General features: G+C 42.9%; 3 protein-coding genes across 4 annotated transcripts in view; 2 read left to right on the forward strand and 1 right to left on the reverse strand.

Annotated features, from left to right (window-relative positions):
* The first annotated feature begins 267 nt into the window (after nucleotides 1-267).
* cfd (complement factor D (adipsin)) lies at nucleotides 268-4,914 on the forward strand. Its single transcript, XM_086152326.1, has 5 exons — nucleotides 268-399; nucleotides 889-1,045; nucleotides 2,475-2,616; nucleotides 3,182-3,472; nucleotides 4,000-4,914. Exons 1-5 carry the CDS (start codon nucleotides 345-347, stop codon nucleotides 4,153-4,155), a joined length of 801 nt encoding a protein of 266 aa, XP_086008452.1. The 5' UTR covers nucleotides 268-344; the 3' UTR covers nucleotides 4,156-4,914.
* Nucleotides 4,915-5,037: 123 nt separating this feature from the next.
* LOC147237678 (uncharacterized) lies at nucleotides 5,038-7,910 on the reverse strand. Its single transcript, XM_086155036.1, has 2 exons — nucleotides 6,929-7,910; nucleotides 5,038-6,615 (listed from the first exon to the last, which is right to left on the reverse strand). The coding sequence occupies exons 1-2, from the start codon at nucleotides 7,701-7,703 to the stop codon at nucleotides 5,843-5,845; spliced, it is 1,548 nt and encodes a 515-aa protein (XP_086011162.1). The 5' UTR covers nucleotides 7,704-7,910; the 3' UTR covers nucleotides 5,038-5,842.
* A 6,099-nt stretch (nucleotides 7,911-14,009) lies between these two features.
* dnaaf9 (dynein axonemal assembly factor 9) overlaps nucleotides 14,010-17,581 on the forward strand; it is a 34,176-nt gene continuing 30,604 nt past the window's right edge. For both annotated transcript variants that reach the window (XM_086152357.1, XM_086152367.1), the window contains exons 1-7: nucleotides 14,010-14,196; nucleotides 15,797-15,876; nucleotides 15,981-16,106; nucleotides 16,189-16,313; nucleotides 17,006-17,102; nucleotides 17,181-17,287; nucleotides 17,367-17,444. In XM_086152357.1, the coding sequence (XP_086008483.1) occupies nucleotides 14,141-14,196; nucleotides 15,797-15,876; nucleotides 15,981-16,106; nucleotides 16,189-16,313; nucleotides 17,006-17,102; nucleotides 17,181-17,287; nucleotides 17,367-17,444 (669 nt within the window). In that variant the 5' untranslated portion in view covers nucleotides 14,010-14,140. The remainder of the gene's footprint in view (nucleotides 14,197-15,796; nucleotides 15,877-15,980; nucleotides 16,107-16,188; nucleotides 16,314-17,005; nucleotides 17,103-17,180; nucleotides 17,288-17,366; nucleotides 17,445-17,581) is intronic.

Genomic DNA, 17,581 nt, shown 5'->3' on the forward strand with positions numbered 1-17,581 from the left:
ATTTCAACATAAACTGTGATTTCACAAGTGAAGTTTTTATTTTTTTTTTGGTTGAAATCTCACTTTGGCAGGAGGCAGGATTCTTTCCACATCCTGTTTTGATAGAAATATTGCAACTTTGGCCAGAAATGCCTAAATGTGAAAGAAAAACCATCAATTAGTTGCACAAATATTTGAATTGGGCAGGTGAGATTATCTTAAAAGATGTTTTCTGATGGTTGTTTTCTTGTGCCCGTTCCAGGAAATGGGCAGTCTGACCTCTCCTACCTACTCCGCCCTCCACCTTCCTGCCTCTGGCCTTTATAAGTGGTCTGTTGCTTCTCAGGCCAGGTCTTACAGGCATCATGGCTCCGGAGAATGTTCTAGCAGCTGTCGTTCTCTTCACCCTGCTACTTCCCAGTGAGTTTATTTTAGATAAAACTGGATTTTTCACATCTTAGACGTGAATATTAGTTATTTGTAATCAACAGTTGTGTTGTTTTTCAATATGCAAATATACAACCATTGTGTCTTATACTTTTTGTCTAAATCATCAACATAGTGTGTTTAAAACTTTAGTAACTGTGGCGAGATTACTTTTTATTTCAAATAATCTGTATTTTCTTTTTTTTTTATTCAAATGTAGAAAAGCATTTTTCCTTGTTATTCATGGAAAACCTCTTAGGTGGGTCCACAGTTTTACATTGCCAAGGGTTAATATTTCAACTTCAAAACAGATTTTCTTTTAGCTTTTTTTTTTTTTGTTTAAATATATTTGAGACTGATGCAAGGGAGAATGAAAAAAGTCTAACTCCCCCACAAGGTTTTTATTTTCATTACACTCAAGGGACGAAGTAACCGAACTGCTGATTGATATTAGATGCCTTTGTCTCTCCCCCCCCCCCCCAGGCGAGGGGATAATCAGCGGCAGGGAGGCGACTCCGCACTCGCGGCCCTACATGGCCTCCATCCAGGTACCAGAGGGCGACAGCATGAAGCACGAATGCGGGGGGTTCGTGATCGCTGACCAATGGGTGATGACCGCCGTCCACTGCCTTCCAACAGGGTGAGGGAGGCCCGTGAATGGGGTTGTCGGCCGGAGGGCGTTCATTTTTCATTTTAAGGAACTGATCTGTTCTTTCGCAAACTCTTTGGAAGGGTCTCACCTTGCATCTCGCTTCACTTTTTCTCACGTGTGATATATTTTGATGTTTATGATGATAAACCAGGAGTGGGCAAACTACGGCCCGCGGGCCACATCTTGTTTTTTTTAATCAGATTGGTTCTTGATGTGAATGATTGAATGATTGGATCAATAAATGAGGGAGCTCAAACAGGAGATTATTTCATTTTTGGAGCTACTTGAGAATTTTCCTGAGCTGAATGACACAGATTGCCTTTGGGATTTAGCCTTTACTGTGGACATACTGACACACATGAATGAGCTGGATGTGAAGCTACAAGGGAAAAACTGGTTTGTGCATGAAATGCAAGCAAACGTCAGAGCCTTCAAAACCAAGCTGGTTTTATTTTCAAAGCAGATGTCAGATGAGTCTGATATGTACTGTTAACAAATGTTTTTTTTTCATTTTTTATATGTATCGTATGTTGTGGTGATCCGGCCTGTCTGTGAAATTTTAAGTCAATACGGCCCCTCAAACAAAAAGTTTGCCCACCCCTGTGATAAACTTTATCAGGGTAATCCACATGATCTTGTCTTGACCATATTTAAATCCAAACTAATCCCTTGATCAGTCTTTGAATTTTAAATCCATGCATCTGATCAAACAATCAATAATATCCTCACTGAACTTTGTGAAACATGAATATAAAATATATAAGTAGATTAGTGCAGATTTTATTTTTAGTCAAAGTCAGCTTTATTGTCGATTTCTCCACAAAAGTACAAAAGGGAGGAATCCAGAAGACGTTTCTCACTTTCCCACAGTGACATGAGATTATCTAAACAATGATAGAGTAACAGTAATTTGAAATTCCCCCTTGCAATATAATGCCCTATAACATCAGAACAAAAGGAGTGTTTTATTTTTATTATTTCTTATTTTGCTTCTTTTTCATGTTTTAAGAATAAATGAGGGAGTCAAATATACAGAAGTAAAAGATAAAACAAAACTTGTGATAGGAGACAATATAAGATTACATTCTGTGGTAAAAAAAAAAAATTAAAAATTGATTTTTTAAAGAAAAGAAAAAAAGAATAAAAAATCACAATCATCATTAGGGAAAACTCTGTCAAATAAATATGTATCTGTGGAGGTTCTGAGGTTCTCAGGCATTGTCAAAATCTTCTCTTAACAAATAGACTTGAATAGACAAATAAATAGACTCACCCTTGAAGACATTTCAGCTCTTATCCGAGAGCCATCTTCATGCATACTGTACACCTGTCTCTCCCCTGATTATACTTTATTCATATTATTATCATATTATTATCAACTGTGTTCATTTTTATACATTTTTTTATTTTCTCCCAGGCCGGAGGGGCGTCGAGTGGTTCTTGGCGTCCACTCCCTCACCGAGGCCGAGGACACCAAGCAGACCTTTGACATCCTGGAACTTCACAACCATCCGGACTTTAACCCATCAAACTACGACAATGACATCGCTCTCATCAAAGTACGCATCTGTTTCCTGTCAGTTTGGCTGGGAAACAACCGGAGCGGCACTTTGGTGGCGGGAAAATCCCAGCCAGAGGATTAGTGAGGCCTTAGATGGAGAGAGCATTTTTTTTTTTATTCTTTTTTTTTTTTTGAACATTTATTAGAACAGGTTCCTTAACAGAGTCATACACATTCTTATAAAACCTCATAACAAGATACACATTATACAATATTCTTTATAGGTCACTTATTTCCTCAATAGCAAGCAAAAAATAAAATAAAACTAAAAAAAAAAAACAAAAAAAAAAAAAAAACACAAAAAAACAACTTACTCAGTCAAATAGAGATAATATCTTCAACTCTCAAAATATTTTTAATGGGTGCCCATTTGTCAAGATATAGGTCTGTCTGAAGTCGTAAGTTTGCTGTTATGCGTTCCATGCAGTTTACATCCTTAAGCCTCTGACGCCACTGGTCCAGGGTAGATGGGTGGGGTTTGAGCCAATTTACTGTGATCATTTTATGTGCAATTAATAGAAGAACTCTAAGCGAAACTCTTATTCTTCTCATGCTTTTTGCAGTTGGATCGTCCCTTCACCAGCTCCGAAGCCGTCGCAGCAGTGGAGTACCTTCGCGCCGGTGGCACAAACCCCGCCACCGACGCAGACGTGAGCACTGCGGGCTGGGGGTCCGAGGACAACCTGGGCTCCAGGCCGGACAAACTGAAGGAGGTGGAGGTGAAGGTGGTGAGCCCGGCCCGCTGCCGGAGATGGGACTACTTTGGGAGTAAGTTCACAAGCAACATGATCTGCGCGCACAAAGTCTGCGTGGAGCCCTGCGACCTGCAGCACAAGACCGCGGACAGCTGCGACGTGAGTTCCAGAGCCTTCACAAATCTGACCCAATTCTCACCCCAAAAGCAACAGCAGAGACATCTCTAACTGTACATGTACTACAGCAACTGACTGAGAGCAGGATCAGTGGAGATAGTAAACCCGGGTAGTTGAATTAATGTACTATTGAAAAGGGAGTTTCCGATCCAGCATGAAGCTGATTTTAATATTATTTTAATGATTGAATTTTTCACAGTTTTGACTGACTTGTCATCCATGGAAGCCCTTATCTGTCAGGGAAAATGTTTGAACATTTACTTCATTTTTGTTAAAAAAAAGGAAAATGTTTGAAATATGTTGTTTTTTGATTGGATTTTTCTAAATGTAATTCATTTGACACGAGAACATTTTGCAAAGGTGAAATGTTTTTTTGTTTACAGATAATTTACAGAGGCAAAAAATCCAATTAATGGTTAATTCTGAAAAATTAGCAAAATATTAGCCATTATTATTAGCCAGATTAGACAGACTCATCACTGGACTTGTTCTCCTCTTTCCATCTCCAGGGGGACTCTGGAGGCCCCCTGATTTACAACAGCGTGGCGGTGGGTATCACCTCCAACGGCGGGAAGAAGTGTGGCCAGGTGAAGAAGCCTGGCATCTACACCATCATCTCCCATTACACAGAGTGGATTGACGGCGTCATGGCACCGGCAGCGTGAGCGGCACCACGTCGCTGTCACCTGTCTTCGCTTCGTCTTCTTCGTATCCTCAGCTGCTGCCGAGGTTTGTTTAAATGTAGTCGGTCACTAGTCAGAGAAGGGTTTGTCTTGCAAGATATAAATCTATATCTATAGCCAAATATATAGCTGGGGTCCCCACCCAAGCTGTAATATCCCTTAATGGCTGTTGGGGGCACTGAGCGTTTGAGAAAATGACCATAATGTATGTGCTTTCTTTTGAGGGATTTTATATCCACCTTTGATTGTGTGGGGTTTGTGAACATACAGCGCCTCCATTCCTGAAAATATTTCTTTTTTTATAATTAGAATACTGGTGCAGCTAAATCACCTGCACTCCGTCAAAACGTCATAAATAATGAAAAACAATAATAAGCACCCAGAAAATCGGTTATGTACTGCTAGATGATAGATAATCAGAAAATCAAAATATCCTCTAAACTGAACAAATGGTAGGATAAAAAATGGCTTGGACAAGGACCATAAAACTGATTGTATAATCAAAGTTAATGAATAAAAATGACCATGAACATTGCTAGATTCAACAAAACATACCCTAAAATCAATGATACTCAAGTCTTCCAAAAACACGTCACATTCAGCATACTTTACAATCTTCCAGGTCACATGAAGATCATCCATTGCATTGATAAAAACCAGAACAACACTAGTCAATTCCTGCAGTAAATTTTTAAATCGCCGTATCCAGTCATCTTGTACTCAATAAAGCTGCACAACACAGCCCGACGTCTAGCTTTTTTTTTAAACTCTGGGGGGATTCAATGGTTTTGTATATTTTGCCATGGAACGGGGGCTCGGTGGACACAAGGGTCGGTGACAAAAACCTCTCCAGGACCCAACGGGGCCGAGGACCGCGACCCAGACGAGATGCCCCGAATCTGAGGTGAACGCCAGGGTTAGAACAGGCCACAAGCTTCTGGAAAGAATTCGCATTTCATTATTCAGGGGTATTGCAAGTGCATCAGCAGGGAAAAGCATTCTTATAGTAATACAAAAAAAAGGATGAAACTTTGCCAGGAGTTGTTGTCTAAAGAGTGTAGAAATATTTTGCATATGATCGCATTGCGGCAGTTAGCCTGGGCGGAGCTGGAGCCAATCCCAGGGCTTGGTTTAACCTGAGCGGGTCACATGTATGGCAATCAAGGGTCTACATACAGGGACACCCAACCATTCACTCTCTCATTCACATCTATGGATAATTTAATTCTAATGCACAACAGAAGATGTAATTGTTGACGCAGCGATCAGTTGTGTTGCAGAGATTCTTCGCCACTGAGCCTCAGCCGCGTTGATGTTTACCCTCCCCGAAGCCTTAACGTCCCCAGAAGATAATGATAGGTTCTACCCAGAAGGGGGTAGCCTCACAGAATCCAAGTAGAATTCATTCTTCAAGATTTTGGTGACAATTTGAGTGTTTTCCCAACGAATTCCTGGCGGGATTAATTCATATCAACCACTTTTTTTCTACTTTGGGGGATTTGATTCATCAGACTTAAAAAAATTAGGAAACATGGCATTGCAAGTTCTAATTTCAATCATACCTGACTGTCATGGATCTGGCTAAGATTTTTTCTTTTACTTGTCGATTTGCTTGATGGCGGAATCGGAAGACCATGCAGATATTGAATGAGCCGATGAACATCTGTTTTTATTGTAGCGACAGGCTACGAGACAATCTGGAAAAGCCACGAGAACGACTGCTGTTGCGGAGCAAGGAGGTGACCTCCATGGCTCCGTCGCTCTTGTCCTCCAACAAACCCCGTCGGGCCTGCAGGTCCTGCAGGGGGAACCTCCTGACTTGGAGGGCTTGTCCTCCGTGCGCTGCCACCAGTTTGATTGCCCCAGACATCAGGTCCTTCACCTGCTGGCAGCTCTGGGCCTGCTGCTTCTGCTGCCGGGACTCAGATAGGTCCAGCTCATAGTAGCGGCTGCCACACCTGCGTAGCAGGTTCTGCAGCGTAGAGTGGGCGCCAGTCACATACTCGTGGATCCCTTGAGGGTAGTGCCAGACACCGCGCACATGGACGAACAGGACAATGGCGCGTTCGGCGAAGTCCTTCCCGAAGATCCTCTGCAGATGCGCCAACATCTCACATTCGCCCCTGGTGAAACGACCCACTTGGAGAACCAGCAGGAAGACGTGCGGTCCTGGCAAAGCCAGGGCCAGGCAGTCCTTCACCAACTCCAGCTCCTCAGTGCCATCCACGTCCCACAGCTCAGGGGTGTCCACCAGGATCAGACGCCTCCCTGCTACAAATGCCTCCCTCTTCTCGCAGGTGAAGGTTGACTGAAGAGGTTCACGTTCTGACATGCTTGTCAGACACTGGTGTCCAGCAATTTCCAGAATTAAATTGAGAGCCGATGTTTTGCCGCTGCCTGACAGGCCCAGCAGGACGACCGACATGGTCTCTGGTTCAATGCCTGGGAAGAAAGAGGAAATGCCTTGGGCCCACAGAAGTACAAACAGGTGAAAACATGAATTATTGTATAGACCGTGTGTAGACCCGCCCAAGCGGCTCCAGTGGCTCTAATCCAACTGGTTGAACCAGTGTGACTCCACCAGGTAAGCCACAGGTCTGGGGAAGGTTTTTTTTTTTTTTTATAAATAGATATCCTTTGCTTTGTTTTGGTATTTTTGGCTCTTGATGATTTTTAGTTAATGACACAGTTACAAATGAAAACATTATAATAATGCAACTCTCAAAATCTTAATCACCAATGACCGGAGTCTCACCCCCATGCCCCCTCCTTTGGAGCTGCATTTTGGCTTCGCTTGTTTCCACGACCTCCCCCAGACTCGCTGCCTTTGTTGCATTTTGTCCTCTTTTCTGCAGCTCCCTCCTACTTTCTTCAGCATGCATGTTCTCCCTTGCTTGTCTCCCTTCCCTCTGACAGGCACATGCCTGCTCCTCCGCTTCCTCATCCAAAATGCCCACAGCCAGGGGCTTAGCTCCATCCCTCCTGGCCTCATCTAGTGGGTTTCCCCCAAATCTGCTCCAGCCGTTTTCCAGTAGCATGTGTTGGAGCATATCAATCATTCCAAGGAGTTCGTTGTGACCGGCTGGAGATGCCATTCGGCAGAAGCGTCTGTCGCACCTGTTTATAAGCTCCAACAGGTCGTCGTTCAGCTTTTCATCAGCATGTCCATCGTCCAGGGAGAGGATTACCATATCCTTGAGAGCCTCATCTCCAAAATGGGCTCGTAAAACCTCCACCATCCACTGCTCCCGCCAGGTATAGCCTCCTTTTCGAAGGAGCAGTAGGAAAGCCTTTACTCCGTCGAAACCGGACATAACACAGCTGTCCATCGCTTGGCTGAGTGCCTGCTCTGTCATGTTATCTTCTAACGGCAAGTAGCGAAGGGTGACTCCATCCACCTTCAGGCGGTAGGCATCGCCTGGCCCCGATGGAACGAAGGTTGCTGGCTGGGGACTGGCTTTGTCCTGCAGCTGTGACACCAGAAAGGACCAGCCATCTGGTGAGGATATGACCACCATCGTCCACAGCATGTCTGACAAACAGCAATCCTGCAGTTGCTGTCAGAAAAAAAATATATAACAATAAGAATAAGAACAACTTTATTTATCTCGAAGGAGATTGTTGTGCCAGAGTTTCAGGTAAAACCTAACAATAATAAATAGTGGTAGGAAATTGTACAAACAGTATAAAAAAAAGGGGAAGAATAAGAAATACAAATAAAACTATAAAGTGTCTAAGTAACAAGTCAAGGCTATATATATATATATTTATATATATATAGACAGTAAATTTTACAAATAAGTCATCGATTATTGCTTTTTGGGTTAAGCTGAGTTATTCTGCAATTTTAACTCTAACAAGGGATGCATGCACACACAAATGCACACACTGTTTGAGAAAAAATTGTGTCATCTAAATCAGAGTTAAGTTAAATTACAACAAAGCAACAGTCAAAAACATATTTTGTCATTTAGCAAAAAACAATATTGACAAACAAGACTAAAAATCTCTATAGATATAAATTATAGACAGAAAAACATTTTTTCAGGTGTTTTCATAAAGATGTGCACAATTATACAAAATATATGATTAGTTATGTAAAATAATTGCCGATAGGTCAGAATACTGCATCTCAGCAAAAAAGATTCTCAGAATATGAGCCTGTATAATAAACATAAGGACTTTTCATACACAAAACACGTGCATTTTAACATGATGATACATTTTTTAAAAATTAACATTTACGGTCCTGACACTGGTTGGTGCAAATGAATTGCTTTTAAGGATGTAAATAAATGTGTCAATAAATCAAACAACGAAAGCATAGGTTTGATGATACCTATAGCAATATACCATTGCTATATGTGTAACTGTGTTCACTCAGAACAGTGATGTCAACCTGAGAGATATAGTCATTACATTACACAATAACTATTTGTTTAAACCAGGGGTCGGCAACGTGCGGCCCTGGAGCCGTATGCGGCTCTTTCATCCTTACACTACGGCTCCGAGTGGCTTGGAAATATAAATTATAAGTATTTAATTAAAGTGTATTTTATTTGTGTTAGTTCCTTTTTTTAATTTCAGGTCTAAATAGGAAGATTGTTGGGATCTTGAAATATTAAAATAAAATTATATCTATTATTTTTCGACGCTCAAAATATACGTCACCCTCACGGAAGCCGGTATCCCCGCCAAGACACCATCAATTTGACGCGACTTTCAACCACAGGTAGGCAAAATATGAAAAAGCAATATATACATTGGTACCTTTATCTTAAACGTCAAAAAGTAACTGTGGCTCCCAGTGTTTTCTTTTCCGTAGAAACTGGGTCCAAATGGCTCTTTGGGTATTAAAGGTTGCCGGCCCCTGGCTAAACAACAGAAACTGCAAAATCAAAAGAATAATCTGATTTGATTAAAATATATACAATATAATTACTTGAAATTGTAGGATCAATTTTTCCAAGATGCATGATTCGTTTATTTAGAATTTGTATCTTTTAGTGCATGAAGGAAGCACTTACCATGCAGCTTGTCCTGTTCAGGTGTCGCCACCAGTCTGCTGTCAGGTGTTCTTCCACCGAAGGCAGAGAAAACCGGATCCTCTGGGTCTGAAATGAGGAATGTGGGGGTGGGAAAAACAAAGAAAAAAAAAAGGACGCTGGATTTCATTGTCAGAGAAGTGGATTACATGGCAGTAGCTGATGACTCAGATGTAAATATGAGTTATTAGTAAAAGCAAATCAGAAAAAAAGCTTAAAAAAATCAACAAGTTTAATACGCCCATTGTGCAACTGAGACATATCATTAGTGATGGAACCTAGGGTCATCAGGCCTTTTTAGGTCTTTAAACATCAGACACCCTTGCACAGGCGACCCAGCTTGTGTCTAGGTAGTTTGTGTGGCCCATGGATCCCCCTCTTGATCCATAGCCATCTTGAGTCTCCCACCCGTTGCGCTGGGAGTCACTTGCCACCCCCTTATACTTGCCCCTCTTCCTCTCAAATACAGTACCTCCTCCATCCAGTCTTCCCAGGGCACGGCCACCTCAAGGAGTACCGCCCGCCTTGTCGATTCTGACATGAGGAGCTTGTCCAGCCTGAGCATGGTCACTATGATGATGTCTGGGACTTTAAGTTGTCTATCCAGGACCACCTACAGCTGTGGTCAAGAGCCCCCACTGATGTGCTTGGGCGTTGCTGTGGTTTCTGTCCAGTTTTAACTAAGTGAGTGAGATCCCTGAGCCGATGATCATCTTTTGGACATTGTCATTGCACCATTGATAGCACCCCGCACCCAACTTAGGATGTGCTCCAGTGATCCTCACTTGTGGACCAGAGAGCAAGCAGATGTCTCTGCCAGACCCCAACAGAAGGGGTTTGATGGTCTGGGGAGGACATCGTAGATTGACAGGGATCAAGAACTTTATCCAGAGCAGCTACGCCCTCCAAAGTCCTGCTTGCACAGGTAGCCAGAAACTCTTCAGACAGACCACTGAACGGAAGTACCTCAGGATGCTTTCAATTTTCTTTCCCAGGTTCTTCACTGGCTTCTCTGAGACAAATAGAATCTGGACTCCTCCCCAGCGCGAAACGGAACCGTAGCCCACATGCGCCCAGTTGATGAGCTGCTCAAGGCCTTGCAGGATTCACCCGCAGCCTGGCACCAATGTTGCGGTTACTGTCAGGTCATCCATAAACACTTTGATAGGAGGCTGCCGTACACCTCACTTGGTGAGTGGCCCCCTGGACTCCACCTCAGTAGACATAACAAGCATGTTCATGGGTACAGCAAACAAGATCCCTGAGATGGTGCATCCAGTGATAATGCCCCCCTCCAGCCGATGAAGGGATGATGTTATTGTTCCAGACGTGACTCTTAAACTGAAGCAGCAGTAATAGTCCAGTATCAGGTCCCTGGTCTTGCCTGGAACATGGTACCGGTAAAGCGAGGACTCCATCTTCTTGTGCCCAACTGACCCATAGGCGTTGGATAGGTCAAGCCACAGAACCACCAGGTCCCCCCCAGCTCCCTGGCCTCTTGGAAGAAATGGGTGACATCTCCCGTATGCTCAATGCATCCTGGTACTGTCAGAATCCCCCCCTTCAGCAAGAGTTCTTGATGTGTACATTCTTTAGGAGGAACTTTGTCATGCATCAAAAACAACACTGAAGAACACCTTACACTTTAGGGCCAGGAGTGTGATGTTTCTAACCTACTCAATGTTACATGAGTTCTCCTTTGGAATGCATACACCTCTGCGTACCTCTGTTGATGGGGCACCATCCCTCTCCTCCACATGGCCTCTTGAGGATCTTCCCCAGTCATCGCAAGAGCCTGGGGCACCTCTTGTAGACCATATATGATACTCCACTGGGACATGGTGCTCACCTGGATATAGCTGCTGTGACAACATCCTCGACCTCTCTCAGGGTTGGCTCCCTGGTGTTGAATGCTGGAGTGGGTTCTGGTGGGGTTACCAAAGTACTGCAGGGGCCAAGATCATGCTATCTTGCACTGTTGCTCCCCTGAGGTACTCATCAACCTCTTCTTGAGTGCAGGCCAGTTGCCCATCTTGCCTCTGGCCAAGGATCTTCTTGGCAGACCTGAAAGGGCTTACAATGAAGGTGACAAGTCTTGGCTCTCTCCTTTCCCCTCTTGATATGCTCCTTTGTCCGACATACAAATACGCAAATATGCAATTCCCAACTGACTAAAGTTCCAGGGTAGGAAATCTACAAACACATCAAGCCCAGCATTCATCAGGAGTCACATTATGGTCTGTCAGCAGCAGGCAGCAGATGGCCGCCTGCTAATCTGTGATGTTCTTGATGGCATGACCTCAGCCTACGTCTCACCTGTGGAAACGCAGGTCCACAGTGGACATCCTGCTATTGTCTATACTCTGGCTCAGGGGCCGAATCAGCCCTCACCCCAGCACACACACACACGCACACAGACAGTCAGCCAAAAAAAACGCATACTTTATCACCACAGAGCTCAAAAGTTCCTGTTTTGCATTCGATTTGGTGACAAGAAAAAAGACCAAAAGCAGGAAGTCCGTTTTTGACATAACAAAGTAAGGAGACTCCGGCTGTGAGGTTCAGTAACTTTTCTTCATTTAGTCATAATTTTCACTTTTTTTTTTTTTTTTTTGAAAAAGCCAGATGTACAATTCAATCCATTTACACCGAATCTTTCAATTAACCATAGCAGCTGCACATAGCAGGATTTCGTTGACTCCAACACCTTGATTAAACTAATCCTTGTCAAATGTTTACTTTACTAATAAAATAGAAACATTTTTCACAAGTAACAATGGGGTTAGGGGTTTGTTCATAAGATATTAAAGTTCTTCTGGCCTGGCATTTGTAAGGACATCAAGAAGTGGGCAGCCACACGTGTGGCATGCCAATGTGCTAAGATTCACTGGCACATTAGGGCAGCCCTTGAGCCGTTTCTGATTCCAGAGGGGTACTTTAACCACATTCATGTCGACCTGGTGGGCCCTCTACCTCCTTTGCAGGGTTTTATGCACCTGGCCACCATGGTTGATTGAACCACCCGGAGTCCAGAGGTTGTCCAAGTGTCCTCCACGTCAACCTTGGACGTATCCCAGGTATTTATTTCTTCCCAGGTTTCAGATGTTGGACATCACTTCGGACAGGGGTCGGTACTCTGGCCGGCACTGGCAGGGTCATTGAGGGCTACGGTACACCGTATGACGACATACCACCTTCAGGTTAACAGCTTGTGCGAACTGTTCTACCAATCCCTCAAGGCAGCGCTGTGGCCTGTGCTCTCAGGTGGCTCCTGCATAGACTGTTTACTGTGGGTTATGCCAAAGACGACCTCAAGGCATTGCCCGCCGGGCTGGTTCTTGGTAAGCTGCCCCAGGTCCCAGAGGAATTTTTAACGAAGAGATCAGCTCCTCCACCCTGTTTGACTGCGGTTTCTGTCGTGCCCCTTGAGTCTCAGTGTCCAGATCCCATTCACTACTGTTTTCCACAGTCTTTTAAGCCTGTAGAGCTCATGTCAGCTCTGTTTGGGTTTGTGAGACATGACACTCACCACTCGCCTCTTCAACTACCTCGTGCTAAGGGTTCTGTGCTGGATGTGGGCTGCCGTAGGGAACGAGTCACACTGGATCGGCTGAAACCAGCACACAGGGTGACTGGTGAAGTTGTGTTTCTTCCCCAGGTTCCCCATTGCGGTTGCCCCTCTGTCCAGGACCCCGGCAGTGCCTCTGCAGGTCCAGCGTTCAATGCCTCCAGCTGTTTTGACTGAAGGACGATGCAACTGGGATGGCAGGTGGATCAGGTCTCCCCCCCAGGGTCCATTCTGGGTCAGGGGGGCGCTGTGTGTCAGACACTAAGGGGCATGGCCTCTTACCCCATGGAACTAGGGGCGGGGGGCATGGTTTGAGCCGGGGATATTATTGTCCCCGGATATCCGCAGCATCGCAATGTCAATTGAGTCGGATGGAAAGAATGAAAATAAAAAATAAAAATAGAAAATAGCCACGTCAATGCTGAAACATGCTCGGCTTCTTAATTTCATTTTAAGATTCTTAATTTCATTTTTCAGATTTCTAATTTTTAACCCATGAATACTAAAGTCTGTCAATATCTAATTATATATTATAAATATATGTCATAATTAGATATGTGTACACACACACACACACACACACACACACACACACACACATATATACATATATATATATATATATATACATATATATATATATTTCCTACAGTAGCTGTGAAATAAATAGTAATCCAATTTCTATACCTTCACAGTTCAGGTGAGATGATGATTAGAAGGATTTAATCTAAGACTAAGATTATTTGGCCATTTTTTCTAGCTGCAAACTGGACGGGGAAGAATTGTGGGATTCAATTCCCAAACTTAACCAGCAGCAGCATAATATTTTGCACAAAAAACGGATTAGAATCCGTATTATTCTTTGCAGTTCATTAGACTTTATTTGTTATTTTATTTCATGACGTGCGAGGAGAGAGTGAGGAGGGCTTCCCCCGCAGAGCGCCTGACATTACACAGGGATTGCACCATCGGCCGCTGTCAAACGGCCCAAAACAAGACGTTACCACTTTGTCGAACAACAGGAGGGAGAGTGTCTGCTGAATTCCTACACTTTTATTTCTTCTTTAGCATTTTAATCGATATAATGAAACTGAAATTGTAAAATATTTATTTTAGATATTATGCTAGTACATGTGGTTATGATTAATTGAAAATAAAACAAAAAATCTGAAACTCTAAAAAACATAACCCCCTATATATGACTTAGTTCGGCCCGTTGCTATGCCCGTGTGTGGATATTCTCCAGGGTGATGGAGAAGATGAAGCGAGTTACTCGGCCTGAAAATTCGGGACATTAGTTTAAAGATAAATAAAGAACAAAGTAACGTCTTCTGTGCGCCGAAGGTTACCGACAATGGCTGGTATAAGACGGGTCAACGGAAAATGCTCGGGGGTCAACACGGCCGTCAGGTACGGTTCTTTTCCGCCCGTAACGCTCCGGGAAAAACCGACTAGCTTAGCTAGCTATTGCGAACGAGGGGGGAGTAGAAAGCCCCAAACATCCGTTATCGTCGACGTTGCAACGACCGTTAACGGAGATAAACGTCGAAGCAGCTTCGAAAAAATCGATTAACCAATAAAGCAAGAATCAATAAGACTTAAACTTACCATAAAAATATTTCTATATTGAGCTAACAGTAGCGGCGAGAATCACACGTAGTCTTGAGCTGTAGTCATTAAATATCCCATAAGATAATATAAGCATTTTGATAAGTGACAAAAATGTTGTGACGGAATCAACTTTTTCGTTTAGCTTCGATCATTTATTATACATGTTATATTGCTATCATTATTATTTTTATTCACGGTCTTGTTTTTTTCTCCAGTGACATTGTCTGAGACGATGTACAAATCTGAGACGATGTACAAATCTGTGATTGGTTAGTACCATCTACAAAAGTGGTTTTATCAGTGATAATGGTTCCAAGTTGATTAATTTGATGACTGAATTTGAGTTACTTTTTTAAGTAGTGCGTCTTAGACATGTCTTTTAGTTAACAAATACATTAAAAAAGACACAATTTGTCTCCACAACCTCCACAGGCGTGTTTAGCTTCCATGAAGCTAGTATGTAAACCTTAAGGACTCCAGCTAACCCCTAAGCCAGCATTTGTCATGCTGGGTTAGGGTTATCATCATCATCATCATCTTAAATCATGCATTGGAAGAGTGCAGAAGAGCTAGAGAATTTTATTGAAGAATGTGAGAACAGCCTTCTAATGTCGAGCTATTGTCATAAATCACCCAACACCTGGGCTGGGTTGTTCATATTTGGCTTTGGGTGAGTACCCTGTAGCTAAGAGCCATCAAGACATCTGCCAGACTTTTGACGGAGCTGTCATATTTACTACACCATGATATATAGGAAGTAATTAAGTATAATTATATATATAAATACAGGGCATATTGTTGATTGGACGTACAGAAGAGGGACGGTGAATATATTGGAAGGAGGATGATAAGGTTTGAACTGCCAGCCAGGAGGCCTAGAGGAAGACCAAAGAAAAGATTTATAAATATATAGAAAGAGGACATGAAATTAGTGGGTGTGAGAGAAGAGGATACAGAGAATAGGGTTAGATGGAGGAAGTTGATTTGCTGTGGTGAACCTTGAACGGAACACTCAAAAGAAAAGAAGATTGGTGTAACTCGTCAACAATCCATGTGAATGAAAAAAATAATCAGGAAAAAACTTGAAAATATATTTGAAAAAAGATCGTACAGATATGTGAAAATAAATGGGAAAAATTACAAGTAAATCACCAAAAATAGACCAAAAGTCAACAGAAAATCCTGAAAATTGGAAAAAAAAAGTCAAAATTTGATTGAAAAAATTAATTCAAATCAATAATAATCATTGAGGAAAAAACATGAAGTAAATTTAAAAATCAGCAGATGTTGAAGTACGGTCACAAAGCGGAACAGCTCAGTTCATATATTAGTTCTGTTTCTGAAGGTCACTAGTTTCCAAGCGTAGAGGACTGCTTTAATGTTTCTCTTGTTTGTCCAGTTGCTGTCGTTTGCGTCAGATTCAGGCTCTACTCTGCAATGGAGGCCCCTCAAGTCCAGATGGTATCCTCTGCTCTCTTGGTACGTAAAGCTGCTCCTTTGTGCTTATCTGATTTATTATTATTAATGCAAATTAAGAAAATCGGATATCAGATGTTAAGTGTTGTTTTGTTTGTGTCTGGAAGGAATCGACAGCAGGTACAATGAAGGCTGTTCTGAACTTGCCAAATACCTTTTCTATGGACTGTATGGACAAAACCAGCTGAATCTGGAGCAAAGCCTGGATGAATTCTCTGAGGAAATGTTGGATGGTGAGTCTCTTAGGTGCTCAGTATTTTCAGTATTGTTCAAACATCCCTTTTGACTCTGAACTGCTGTCGGTCGACTCGGCAGATGTGATTCTCCTGATCAAGGCAGAGTGTATCCATCTGTACTGCAACCCACTGAACTACAGCTACCTGCTGCCCTATGTGTCTCACTGGAGAAACCTGCAGCTCTACTGCATGACAGAAGCAGAGGTGAGACAGCAAAAGGCCCAGCGGTCTTCAGTTCTATGTATGCCAAACCTCTAACCTGCACAATCACCTGTGGCGTAGTTTGACTTGTACCTGTCATGTCAACGCAGTGATACCTAACAGCAGTGGCTGGGCCTGTTTATCATGGAAACATTGTCCTATATTTATACTGCTTGCTCCTCTGCATAGAGCTCTTCAGGGTTTCGGTAATTTCAGTCAATGAAACCTCACTCGATATTAATTAGTCTTAACGATCCACTCCGTTTCAGCAGTGACAGTTAGTGGTCTATGAAGATGAACATAGGCACAGTGGCTGTATTCAGCCAAGCCTGAAGTATGAACCTGGCTTTATAGCACCTCTTCTGATCAGTGGTTTCCTATGATATATCTTTAACTCCTTGCAGTTTCAAAGTGTTTCACAGTGGATCCCATCTTCACCCACTCACACCTACACTCACACACCAATGAAAGCAGTGCTATCATGCAAGGCACTAATCAGACCATTGGATGCAACTGGAGGTTCAGTGTTTTGCCCAAGGATACTCCAGCATGCAGACAGGAGTGGCCAGGGATCAAAATGCCAGCCTTCCAATTAGAAGGGTGCCAGCTTTACCAACTGAGCCACAACTGGCCTTCATCCAGACAAATTTTGGATGTTTGGTTATTTTTGGTTTCCCGTCGTCCTCCCCCTACAGTATGAAGATGAGGAGGCTGCAGAAGAGTTCAAAATCTCCAGTTTTGTCACCATGGTGCAGGATTGCCAGCGCATCGGAGTTCCTTATAGCTCAATGGGTATGAACCGTTTTAGCCATATGAATGTATTCGGAAAATACTAAATGAAAGTAAATTTGCACCACTTGGTTTTTCCAGGTCACATACAGAAGTTTGACATGTTCATGGTGGAAAAATGGCCCCTTATACAAGCATTTGCCCTGGAGGGCATCGGTGGAGGAAGTTTCTTTACCATGAAGTACAAGGTACATTTATATTTCAAAAGTTGTTACTTATCTTGCTTTACACAGAGATTAGCAGGGATATCCCCTTCTGTTTTTCCAGCTCATGGACATGAGTGAGCAACTGTGGCATGTGTACAACAGACTAGACCCGGTGTCCCTGGACAGTTTACTAGCAGAGGTAACATTTTCATATTGCCCATATCTTTACATACCTGCTGCTCATCTGGTCAGGTGCTGCAGCATTGACTTTGACTTTCATGAACTCTGGCTTATCATTTTACATTTTTGTTAACACTAACAGGAGTATTTGTTTTT

The sequence above is a fragment of the Fistularia commersonii genome, chromosome 1, assembly GCF_037954325.1.
Source record: "Fistularia commersonii isolate RoL2024-O1a breed Wild chromosome 1, RoL_Fcom_v1.0, whole genome shotgun sequence".
Classification (NCBI taxonomy): Eukaryota; Metazoa; Chordata; class Actinopteri; order Syngnathiformes; family Fistulariidae; genus Fistularia; species Fistularia commersonii.